The sequence below is a fragment of the Cryptomeria japonica genome, chromosome 5, assembly GCF_030272615.1.
Source record: "Cryptomeria japonica chromosome 5, Sugi_1.0, whole genome shotgun sequence".
Taxonomy (NCBI): Eukaryota; Viridiplantae; Streptophyta; class Pinopsida; order Cupressales; family Cupressaceae; genus Cryptomeria; species Cryptomeria japonica.
This window is the reverse complement of record NC_081409.1, coordinates 783,708,266-783,721,820: the sequence shown is the minus strand read 5'-3', so window position 1 is coordinate 783,721,820 and position 13,555 is coordinate 783,708,266. Positions and strand designations below refer to the sequence as shown.

General features: G+C 35.6%; 1 protein-coding gene across 3 annotated transcripts in view; it reads left to right on the top strand.

The window, feature by feature from the left end:
* LOC131049172 (bifunctional riboflavin biosynthesis protein RIBA 1, chloroplastic) overlaps positions 1 to 11,835 on the top strand; it is a 53,594-nt gene extending 41,759 nt beyond the window's left edge. For all 3 annotated transcript variants that reach the window (XM_057983205.2, XM_057983208.2, XM_057983207.2), the window contains exons 8-9: positions 10,363 to 10,659; positions 11,173 to 11,835. In XM_057983205.2, coding sequence (XP_057839188.2) covers positions 10,363 to 10,659; positions 11,173 to 11,427 — 552 coding nt within the window. In that variant the 3' untranslated portion in view covers positions 11,428 to 11,835. The remainder of the gene's footprint in view (positions 1 to 10,362; positions 10,660 to 11,172) is intronic.
* Positions 11,836 to 13,555: the final 1,720 nt, after the last annotated feature.

The following is a 13,555-nucleotide window of genomic DNA, read 5'->3' as shown; positions in this document are numbered from 1 at the left end:
AACCTTGGAGTCTACCTAACTGATCCTTTACGCGAATCTTCAGCAGTTAGAGACTATTTTCTCAAGAGAGGATAAGATGCCTATTGGTATTTTATTCTGTGTATGATGGTGTACAAAATACACGTCAACACTTGGTATGGTTGAAAATGTTATTTAATTTTGAGATAGAGTCTCATTTATTCTGATATACTAATATATTTAAAGATGTTTAGTGTGTAAACTCTTTTATTTGTCATGTGTGTGATTCCATGACTGCATGGGCCTTTTGTGAACATTATTAAAGGGTGATGACTTTTCAATAATGAACACTTGTTTCAAATTGATATTGTAAGGTGACGATTTTACAATTATCAATTTAACTATCTTGATGGATATCATGTGACTTGATATCTATGGACATGTCATGATAGTATATATATCTCTGAGACATTAGGGTAGATATCTGTTGGTTGATATCATTAAATAAACCATAATTATGAGAGAGATCTTCATGGTGAATATTATGAACATAATATTCGTGGACATGCCATGAAATCATTATCAGTATGGTAGGCATCATGTGACTCGATGCCAGTGCACATACCTTACTTGATAACTATGAGTTATGGTGAGTATCATGAGACTTGATATTCATTGTTGAACCATATCTCTGAATATCACTATGGTGTGATATCTCCTCTCTTCATAATCAATGGATGAATTGTGATGTTTTCTCTAACATGAATGTGTCCTCCCTAGTTAAGAGGGAGTGTTAATTTTGTAACGTCGGTCGTACTATTTCATGCTTCCGATAAATATATATTAATTTGATTACATATACTAATATATTAACATTAACTAATGATAAATAAAACCAAAGTTAACTTATCGCGTTTGACCAACGGTTACACCGTTCATGGTATTGGGTGGTAAAGCGATTCTCAAACAAGTCGCACTCCTTCCGATCGAGTAAGTAAACGGTGACTAGTATATATACTGTGGTGAGAGGTACGTAGGGAAGAGATGTGTCTTCCCACGTCGGTTACACCATTCATGGTATTGGGTGGTAAAGCGATTCTCAAACAAGTCGCACTCCTTTCGATCGGGTAAGTAAACGGTGACTAGTTTATATACTGTGGTGAGAGGTACATAGAGAAGAGATGTGTCTTCCCATGTGGGAAGACATATCTCTTCAGTACGTAACCCCTCATCCACTTATATAACATGCTTACATTGAGGAGGATGAACACACCGAAATTGATAAGTGTGGTGCATCTTTAAAACATGCTATAGCAGATAAAATACAACTTTCAGATCATATCTCCATCTCTTCTATTTTGATCACAGAATTTTGAAAGAACTTAACAGTATGAGTGTCCCCTCCTGGATCGATATATATATATATATATATATATATACGGAGAGAAAGAGAGAGACCCTAAATGAAGATCCAAGTCCATCAGAGGGGACCGGCCAAATCCGTCTCTTCTTGGATGAATTTAGTCAACCAAGCCATATATATGCATATAGATATTCTGTATATACTTCCTACCAGGGATTATCATAATCCCTCCATTAGGCTAAGGGAGTTTCCTCCCTATAACCTCCATCATTAAATCACATTTACATTTTATAATTTATTACTACTTCCTATTCCATAATCCACATTTACATATTCCTAACTTAACATATATTCCATAACATATGTTCAGAAGGTGTCCATTATAGAACATTCACATTTATTAACGTATATTCCTATCTATTCATTGATATGTATTCATTAACGCATGTTTGTACATATTCATTAAAATATGGTTTACACTTATTCCTTAATATCTAAAAACCATTCCTTAATGTCTACATTAAGAAATTCATTATCATATGTATTAAATATTCATTATTAACATTCATTAATATATATATTAAAATATTCATTATTAATATTCATTAATATATGTATTAAAATATTCATTATTAATATTCATTATTCATTAATATATGTGTTAAAATATTTATTAACTATAATCATTGTGACATCCTTACCTGTGTGCACCCGCAATAGTAGATTCCGGTCTGCAGTTCCTTGTTGCTGTTTCACAGTGTTCCTTACTCCTTGCATAAAAACATCATCAGACTTCATATATTAATCATACGTATTAAACACATCACCATGCAAACCCCCAAGAAAAAGGATGTTACTGCCTGTAACTTAATAATAGATCATATCTGATCTGATAATCTCTCCTATTCCCTGCCGTATATCCCTTATCTCCTATTCTTAGATATCCTTCCAACCGGACTGCCAAAGGCAATGATCGCTCCAGAGAACAGATCCGTTAGGATACAAATAAAAGACAAGACCCCATCCCTCCCATTTCTGATTGAGTGTGGATTAATTAAATATCTCATAAAGTAGATCGGTGGCATTACTTCACTTGGAATAGACATATCCTTTCTTTGTTCGTGGCTTGATCAGGATTAAATTGGGAAAATATTGAAATCTAATTTTTTTCAAAATTTTCTATGTTTTAGTAAAATGCAATTTTGAGGGTCTTCGATGTTTCCGAAATTTGGTTCTAGATTATTTGAATACCTTTCCAACGCATCAAACGGTTTGTAATTCGGAGCTAGGATGAGAAAGTTATGCCTTCTCAAAGTGGACTAAAATTTTATATTTAGTTTTTTTGATAATTTTGATAGTTTTAGTAGTTTAATTGTAATAAACATTATGGTGACTCTTCGTTTCAATTCCAAGGGATTTGTGTGACCCTTGGGATACATTCGACTTGTATAAACTCCAATTTTGAATAGAATGGAGACAGTTTTTGGTTTGCAATCTTCTTGTTGTCAATTTTTGTGTTGAAATCTACAATACCGCAGGTATCACACCAGGTATTGTAATCTGGTTTTCATAAATCAGATCAGTGGTATCAGAGCGGGAACGCTCCTTTATGCCAATTTACACAAGGTCTTCCTACCAAAGATTAGGATTGGATACACAAGATTTGTCAAAATACCCACCTTTGAGACGCACACAATCGAAGATGTCAGACAATGATGTTAAGAAGTTGGTCGAGGAAGCTTTAAATAAGCAACGAGAGGAGATGATGAGTCAATTTTCAAACCTCCTACAGAAGCAAAAACCCTCTGAATCTGAAACACCATTTCGTGGAAATACCCCTTTCAAAGTGCAGGTCAATTTCGACATCCCAAATTTTGAAGGAAAGGTCGATGCTGAAGCTGTTGATAACTTGTTATCAAAGTTGGATAGGTACTTTTCTGTAAATAATTTCTCAGATGCTGAAAAGATAACATTTGCTCTCCTCAAAGCTGAAACCCATGTGAAATTAGCAGGGGAAACCAAAGTAGCAAACAAAGAACAAGAATCAGTTGCTGAAGGTGATTTTATACTATCTCTTGATAAGAAGCCCACATGGGGAGAATTTGTGGAATATATAAAAGAAGCTTACCTCCCGGAGGATGTATATGAACAAAAATACATAGAATGGCAGCTTCTTCGCCAAAGGAGGGATCAGTCTGTGCAAGATTACACCAATACATTCCATTCACTTTCAGCAAAACTCGGTATTAATGATTCAGAGAAGCATAGAATTTTAAAATATCGGAGTGGACTTCACAGGTATATTCAAACAGAGATGGATTTTTTAAATATTGAGACATTGGCAACTGCCTATAAATATGCTACAAAAATTGAAGAAAAATCCAAGCAAAGATGGAAGAGGGACTACTTTGCAAACAACAAGCCAAGGGCTGAAGGTGGCAATAAATTTGCAGGGAAACAGGTAACCAAGGAACCTCATTCAAATTCACCCAAGAACACATGGTGGTCTACTAAAAAGACAGACACAGGCATGTGGTGTGAGCTGCATAGGTCCCCAACCCATAATACAAAGGATTGTCGAAGTATTAAAAATTTGATGACAGAAATACGAGGGGAGGAAGCTGAACCTGAATCGCCACCAATAGATAATTCTAAGAAAGAGGAGAATGATTCCATCATAGAAGCAAACCCATATGCCGTAGTTGGAACTGCTAAAGTATTTCCCCGTGAAGATGAAGAGAGACTTTTTCATTCACAGATGTGGGTTGATGGAAAGCCTCTACATTTTATTGTTGACAGTGGGAGTCAAAAGAATTTGATCTCTAGGGAGACAGTCAAAAGATTAAATTTGAAAGTGACAAGACACCCACAACCATACTCTATGGGATGGGTGAATGAGGGACAAGATATTCAAATCAATCAACAATGTCGTTTGCCATATTCAATCAAGCCTTTCAAGGATGAAGTGATATGTGATGTAGCACCATTGGATGTATGCGATGTCTTGCTGGGGCAGCCATACATGTATCAGAGGCATGGGGTGTATGAGTCAAGGCCACGTAGTGTTACAATCAAGCTTGGTGAGAAGAGGTACCGAATACCAGAGGTATGTCCAACAAAAACTGCATCTTTAATTAGTGCTAAACAATGTAAACGGTTGATTGCTCAAACTGGAGCTTTTATTGTACTCATGATTCGCCCTGAACAAACAAAGTCAGTTGTTCTTAATACACATGCTAAGGTAACAGAGAATCAACAAAATCAAATAGATAAAATTTTGAAAGAATATCACAATGTGTTTACACCACCAGTGGGAGTACCAACACACTGTCAAGTCAAGCACTCTATTGATTTAATTCCAGGCACACCGCTACCACATGAGCCAATATATAGGAGGTCAGTTTTGGAAAATAATGAGATTAAGAGACAAATTCAGGAGTTGATTCAGAAAGGACACATTCGTCCAAGTGCTTCACCTTGTGGAAGTCCAATTGTCCTTGCTAAAAAGAAAGATGGGACATGGAGGCTTTGTATTGATTATAGAGCATTAAACAAAATCTCTGTTAAAAATAGATATCCAATCCCTCGAATTGATGATTTGTTGGACCAACTTAGGGGGGCTAAATTCTTTACAAAAGTTGACTTGAAGTCTGGATACCACCAAGTACCAATTGATCTAGCAGATGTGTGGAAGACTGCATTTAAATCTAAGGAAGGTTTGTTTGAATGGTTGGTCATGCCTTTTGGCCTAACAAATGCCCCAGCCACATTTATGAGATTGATGAATGATGTGCTTAGACCATTCATTGATTCCTTTGTAGTTGTTTATTTGGATGACATACTCATCTTTAGCAGAACTTGGTCTGAGCATTTGCAGCATGTTGAACAAGTTCTTTCAACTCTGCAAAAACACAAACTTTATGCCAACATTGAGAAGTGTTCTTTTGGTATGCAGAGTATTCAATACTTAGGGTATATCATTGACGTTGAGGGTGTTCATGTTGATCCAGCAAAGATTCAAATAATTCAAGATTGGCCATCTCCTAAAAATTTAACAGAACTTCGCAGCTTCTTGGGCTTAGCCAACTTCTATCGTAGATTTGTGTTTGGTTTCTCACACATATCATGGCCTCTTAATCAATCACTCAGGGGTGGAGCACAAGCAAAATTTCAATGGACAGAGGCACAACAACAAGCATTTGAGGAGTTAAAGAAAAGACTATGTTCAGCACCAGTATTGGTCCTTCCAGATCTACACCAAGCATTTGAGATAGAAACAGATGCATCAGATTATGCTCTTGGTGCGGTACTCACACAAAATGGGCATCCTGTTGCCTATCACAGTGAAACTTTTTCTGATACAGTACGTAAGTATCCCACCTATGATAAGGAGTTGTATGCCATTGTTCAGGCTTGCAAACAATGGAAACACTATATACTGGGAAAAGAAACTGTTATACATACAGACCATAAACCACTCCAATTCTTGCAAACACAAGGAAAGCTACAGAATGATAGACATCAACGGTGGTCAGTCTATTTACAACAATTTCACCTCAACATTCGTCATAAAAAAGGAAGCAGTAACAAGGTGGCAGATTGTTTGAGTAGGCCTCCAATTGCAGGTTTGACAATAGTGTTGGATTCATGCGGTCATCAATCATCCACTTGGGAACAACTATATAGTACTGACCTTGATTTTGCTAACATCTATAGTAATTTGGTAGAAGGAAAATCTGTCTCTGATTTTCACTTGCAGGATGGGTTTCTTTGCCATAATGGTCACATATGTGTACCCACCGAAGAACGGAAGAAAATGATATGGGAAGCTCACTACAGTCGTGTTGCAGGACATTTTGGTATTGGTAAGACTACTGCTATCCTTCAAAAGTATTTCTATTGGCCAAAAATGAAGCAAGATGTCATTTCACATATACAAGCTTGTGCAGCTTGTGCGATTGCAAAACCAGCAAACTGTAAGTTGGGTCTATACTTACCATTACCTATTCCTGATAAGCCATGGCAATCTATTTCAATGGATTTTATGTCTGGGCTTCCAACTACCAGGCGGGGGCATGATTGTGTATATGTTGTGGTAGATAGGTTTTCTAAAATGGCTATCATGGTGGCATGTAAAAAGATGATTTCTGGAGAAGATACTGCCAAGCTATTTTTTGAACATGTGTGGGTTCATTTTGGTTTGCCAAAAACCATTATTTCTGATAGGGATAGCAGGTTCATCAGCAAATTTTGGTCTGCACTATGGGCTAAAATGGACACGAAACTGACAAAGTCCACAGCATTTCATCCTCAAACAGATGGGCAGACAGAAGTGGTGAATCGAATGATTATTCATATATTACGGATGTATCATTCAAAACATCCTCGCACGTTGGATGAAAGCTTACCCTATGTGCAACACAGCTACAACCGTGCACTCCATAGTACTACAGGGCACAGTCCATTTGAGGTTTCTCTTGGGTACCAGCCATTGGCACCTATGGATGTAGCAATACCATCTCTACAGTCTAGTAGTCCATTGAATGGTGACAAGGAGGTAGATAAAGCAGAAAAATTCATTGATAACATTAGACACCTACAACAACAAGTTTATGAGATATTGGAGCAGAGTAATCAGAAATATAAGGAAAGACATGATAAACATAGAACTCCCCATCAGTTTCAGGTTGGTGACAAGGTATGGTTACATTTTCAGAAAGAGCGTCTGCATGGACCAAATAGGAAGCTTCGACCTCTTCGTTATGGACCATACACTATTGTGAAACAAGTTGGTGAGAATGCTTTTGAACTTAATTTGCCATCCTTTTTGGGACTGCATCCAGTTTTCAATGTGGAGTTGTTGAGACCCTATTTTCCTCCTTTATTGGATATCTCCCAAGCTACTGAATACATTCAAGCTGCAGAATTAAACCCCTCTACTACTGCTCCAGTCCAGTGTGACCATGTTACTGAAGCCATTTTAAAGACTTTGAGAAATCAGAAAATCCCTTTGTATTGGGTGGTTCGAGCTGGTCAGCATTCTCATCAAGGCAAGTGGCTTACTAAGGAACAAATTGAAGAACAATTTCCTCATCTGTTGCAGCAGATTAGTGCAATGGGGCCCATTGCCTCTTAAGGGGGGAGGAATGATCAGGATTAAATTGGGAAAATATTGAAATCTAATTTTTTCAAAATTTTCTATGTTTTAGTAAAATGCAATTTTGAGGGTCTTCGATGTTTCCGAAATTTGGTTCTAGATTATTTGAATACCTTTCCAACGCATCAAACGGTTTGTAATTCGGAGCTAGGATGAGAAAGTTATGCCTTCTCAAAGTGGACTAAAATTTTATATTTAGTTTTTTGATAATTTTGATAGTTTTAGTAGTTTAATTGTAATAAACATTATGGTGACTCTTTGTTTCAATTCCAAGGGATTTGTGTGACCCTTGGGATACATTCGACTTGTATAAACTCCAATTTTGAATAGAATGGAGACAGTTTTTGGTTTGCAATCTTCTTGTTGTCAATTTTTGTGTTGAAATCTACAATACCGCAGGTATCACACCAGGTATTGTAATCTGGTTTTCATAAATCAGATCATGGCTCCTCATGAATGTTAATTGCATTCCTTTATGTGTTTCTAAGCCATTAATCGGATGAGGATTTGTTAAGACCTTAACTCTAAAATTCCATCGGATCCTCCTTAGTCTTAAATTAATTTAAATTGATCATTAAATTAATTTAGTGGATTAATATTTAGGTGTAGGGGTATTACAGATATTATTGTTTCATTAATGATTGTTTTATTATTAATATCATTAATTTATTAATATGTAATATTCCTTTATAATATTTTCAAATGATTATAATATAATATTAATTTATTTGATTTGAATATTTAGTATTTTATTTAAATAAATATTAATTAAATAATAATATTTAATAAATAAATAAACAGTTAATAATTCCAAATAATCATTCATTGGTAATTATTATATTAATTAATAATAATAATTTCTTCATTTAGGGTCTCTCTCTTTCTCTCCGTATATATATATATATATATATATATATATATATATCGATCCAGGAGGGGACATGACATTAAGCTAACAGTCAAATCCTCACAAATCATCACAGGTTTAAGGAGTGTCACTAGTTATTAGAGACCCTAATCTTGTCCAATCTTTCATAGACTTGCTAACCCCTCAATGCATTATTCTTCTGAGAACATTAGCTCATCCAAGGATGTTGGTCAATGTATCAGCCTTCCTGAAGCAAATGATGGAAAGAGAGGAGATCAGAGCATGAAAAGAGATTGAAAGCTTTTGCAAGAATCACTTGTAGTTTCCAAGTTGGGATGTACCTAGATTTCAAAGCATTTGATGATCAATAAGTCTTCTTCCAAAATTAAAGATTTGAAGTTGAAGCAAAGTTTAATTGCAGCCCCTGGACAGAACCAGTAGCTTAGGCCATGGTCTTTGTCCCATTTATCAATCATGACAGAGTAAGAGCCTAAATAGATCAGTTAGCCTTGCTTAGTATACCAGCAGCTCCCACTCTGCACTGGACGCCTTTGGAGGCCCAGCTGAAGTTTCATGTTATCCCTTTCTAATCGCCATATTACATTCACACAGTTGGCTTTAATTGAGTTAGCTCCGTTAGCAGTGTATCTGTAATATGAAATCACCTGTTTTAAGAACTGCAACCTTATCACATCTGCTGGACTAGACCAATAGATTCAGCCTTGTTGTTTGAGCCCTTCTCAAATATTATATTATAAGCTCCGAAAAGAGATATTAGATGTTCCTTTGCCGGCATTTAGCTCTTTTTCTGCCCAGGTCACCTTTGGAGCCCCTGTTAGAGGTGACTGCAGTTTTATATCTGCAATCGTACCATATAAGGGGCCTTTTTTCCCACCTGGCTCTTAATCAGTCTACCTCTGAGATAGCCACTTCTAATTTATCTAAGAAGTGGCAGAGCGTAGTCTCTTTTCCATAGGAAACCTTGCCATTTCTCTCCTTTGGGATTTCTTAGGATTTTTAGAGAAGGAGCTGTCTCCCAGATGGGTGACCCCCTTAAATTGTTTGAGTATTGGCAGTGAAAACAGTCCCCAAATAATTTGGGCAGATTCAAACCATACTTGTCTTCTATAAAAACCATGTGAATACTTCATAAACAAGTTCACAGTTTAGACAGAGGAGTTGGTAGTAGACTTGCCATATCTTGAGGAGTCATGTGAAGGCACATGCCTTGGAATGCTTCCTTTCACCCATACAAGGATGATGACCACTCAGAGATAAAAGACTAAAGAGGAAATTCAGACAGCAAGCAGATAATCAGAAGTAACTGAATAAGACCTTGTTTATGACTTTTTCATCTTACGATGTCCCAACAAGTAGCACAAGGATAATGATAAATGGTGGGAACATGACAATGCTTCTGCTCGATTGCTATCCAGATGGAAAGCATAAATATCATCCTAACTGAACATCTGGCCTCTTAAGTCATATTGTCATGAGCCAATAATCACATACTCTGCAATCCCAGGCACGTTATTGTTGAAGTGGAATTCTTATTGAAAGTTATGACTTTTCCACCTTAGGATGTCCCAACCAGTAGCACAAGGATAATGATAAAATGTAGGAACATGACAATGCTTCTTCTCTATTACCATCCAGATGGAGAGCATAAATGTCATCCTAACTGACCATCCGGACTCTTAAGTCATATTGCCACGAGCCAATAATCACATACTCTGCAACCCCAGGCACATTATTGTTGAAGTGGAATTCTTGTTGAGAGTTATGACTCCACTCACAATAATTTCCTGGTAATTTAGAAACAGTACAAAAATGGATCATTTGTTCATGGATTTGTTCATTTGTTTGTCTAATAGGTGATTGTTGCATAAATGCTGTGTTGTACTCTTTCCATATGAAGCATACTAAATATGTATTCTAGAGATTCTTGTTCAATATATGTGACTGATATTTTTTAGTGTCTGGTTATTGCTCTCATCAATTGAATTTGATATACAGGGCGACATTGGTGATGGACTAGATGTACTGGTGAGGGTTCATTCTGAGTGTCTTACTGGGGATATCTTTGGATCAGCAAGGTGTGATTGTGGAAACCAACTTGCACAAGCCATGCAACAAATTGAGCAAGCTGGCAGAGGAGTTTTAATTTACTTGCGTGGCCATGAAGGCCGTGGTATTGGTCTGGGACACAAACTTCGAGCTTATAATCTTCAAGATGAAGGACATGATACTGTTGAAGCTAATGTGGAACTTGGACTGCCTGTTGACTCTCGTGAATATGGCATTGGAGCACAGGTAAAGTCTTTTAGTTGAATTGTTGAGAGAAGGAATTTGTTCTCTGAGTATTATATATTATTGTTAAAGATCCATGATTGATGATACTACATAAATAATCATGGGGAGTTCTTTCATTGTTCAAAATGGTCGACTGTATGCTATAGAATTAGGTTCCAAAAAGTCCACCCTGTTATATGTGCCTTAGGTTTGGTAATCCTGAATGCCTGTCTAGTAGATGTACTTGTGATTACTGTCATGTTACTACCTCCGTGATGACCATGATGTTACTATCTCTATCTTTACCATGATGTCACTACCCACTTATCAATGATAGATGCGGATGGTATGTTCCTTGGTATTTTTACTTGAATAGTTTTCCTCAGAGTAGCCGATATTTTGGCATTGATGTGTTTGGCCCACAGTTACTGACACTAGTTCAAAACACCTTTTGACTTTTAAACAATTGTCATGGTATACATTTTAAATAATTTTATCAGAAATTTTAAAATCATATCCCCCTTTTGGTCCCAGATCCTGAGGGAGATAGGAGTTCGGACTATGAGGGTGATGACAAACAATCCTGCCAAGTATGTTGGTCTCGGAGGTTATGGGCTGAAAATAGTGGGACGGGTTGCTGTTAATCCAAAAGTAACACATGAGAACAAGAGATACTTGGAGACAAAGCGTTCTAAAATGGGCCACATTTATGGGACAGATGTATCAGTGCCTTTATCTTCACTCATTCAAAGCAATGTAATTGACAAAACTACCTCCAAATCTTCATGATTTTAACTAAAGATCAGATTTGGAGTTTGTCAAGAACAACAAAGAAATTTCTTATTTTAGTTCTTTCAGATTAGAAGTGTAATAGAGGATAAGGAGGGTTGCCAATTAAATCTTGAATGAAAAGAAATAGAAGAGTAAATGCTAGGTGTTATTGCTTTGTATTTGATTAAACGTATGATAAGATGAAAAATAATCTGAATATTCTAGATCAATCAAAGCTGGAACTGGAACTGAAACAACTATTAAATGTTCAAAATAGACAAGAATTTGAAATGTGAGGAGATAGATGAACCTATGACTGAAACTCTCTTCTGATACTTGGGACAGAAGTGCTCCAGCAAAAATTACAGTCAGATCTGGACTTGAAGAATGACTCTTAAATACTATATCATTTTTGCATTTGTGAAATTGATCTTGTCGGTCCCTTACACTAGAGACAATGAATGAAGACTTATAACCTATTTTTCTCAAATTTTCATTTAGGTAAATGGGTTGGTAAAAAAAAAGATTTAAGTTGTCGAAAAATGATTTTATATTATATTTTAAAAATATTATTTATATTTATTTATTTTAAAATATTATTACAAGTGAATTAAAAAGTGTTGTTAGGTCCAAGGTTCAAAAAGTGTGCTAAGGAATAAATATAATATAATATAATATCATTTCCCTTAAAAAATATAAGGATGTTTGTTTTAAAAAAAAGGTCTTGTTCATTTTATTAATTTCATCTCTTGGGAATGAATTTGTGTTCTTACTTCACTTGAGGATGAGAATCTTTTGGAAAGATGGTTTTAGGGATGAAAAAAACTCTTAGTCATTAAAGTAATTCTACACAGGGATTGCCATTATAGTTCATTGTTGATGATATCTAGTATTCAAATGCTTGAGTTGTAGTGTAAAAGTTTCAAAATGAAAGACTTGATCATTGTAATTTTTTTGTTTTGTTTTGTTTGAGGGAGCTTTACTTAAAAGAAAATATTTAATAATATTGTGGAGATTTTGTTGTCGTCAATATTACAAGTTTTCACTATACTATTTATTTGCACGAATTTTATTTTCATAAAAGTTAAAAAGAATCATAACTTACAAAGTCCTAAATAAAGGACCATATGTTTTCTAGCTAGCTGTATTTTGAAGGACATTGTTTTTTGGTGGGGCAAAGAAGAAAATATTATGTAAAAGAGAAACTAATTCAAATTACTATAAAATGATTTTTAGATAGACATAGTTATCAATAAATTTAAAAGGAAAATTCAAGGAGGTTTTCCACTTTTCCATCAATTTAGACAAATAATAATTTTTTTGATTCAAATATAACTCACAATCCATAAGGGCTGTAAGCAAAATGAATTAAGTTTGATATTTAAGAATGAGCTAAAGGAGTTGTCTAATTTATTTGAAGGCATAGATACCCAATCAATGATATTCCAATTGTGATCACCATTAGATGTTGGCTAAGTAATATGCAACAACTTTTTTTCCCCATAGGAATACAAAGAAAGGAAATATATTGAAAGTGTGGAGTGAAACAAAGAATCTTCTCAAGGATAGATGCCAACCTCTAGGAAGACTCACACATCTTACTCTTATTCAAAAGGAAACTAGAATCATAAAATCCATTTACAAATAAGCTTCCTCCAACCTAGCTTGCGAGTTTTCTCGAGTGCCACAAAAATGACTTGGGCCTCCATTTGATTATTTGTGCAACAACTTATAGAGGTACTGAAGAAGTGGGTTGAACCATCATTATATAAACCAACCTCACCAATCCTAGTAGGACTCAAATTGTCTCAAATTTTGAAGAAGCCTAGTGGGGGGGAAGATCACCTACCAATCTTGTTAACCTTCTTGTTAATTTTCACTTTGGAACCAAAATGATTTTTGAAGCAAGTAAAGTGGGAAGCTCTAGAAGACTCAAAGGATGCAAATTAGAAGGGGAAAGAGGTTCTTAAAGGACAATTTGGCCTCAACAATTTCATTAATCAAATCCTTGATTTTTTTGCCATGCTTGCGTAATGAGGTGTTGCTCTATCTACATTTGCCAAAGAAAAAATATAGGGCCAAAATCCTAGAAAAAAGGTCGACGTAGGAAAATATTCCATGCTAGTCCAATATTCAGATAAAGAGG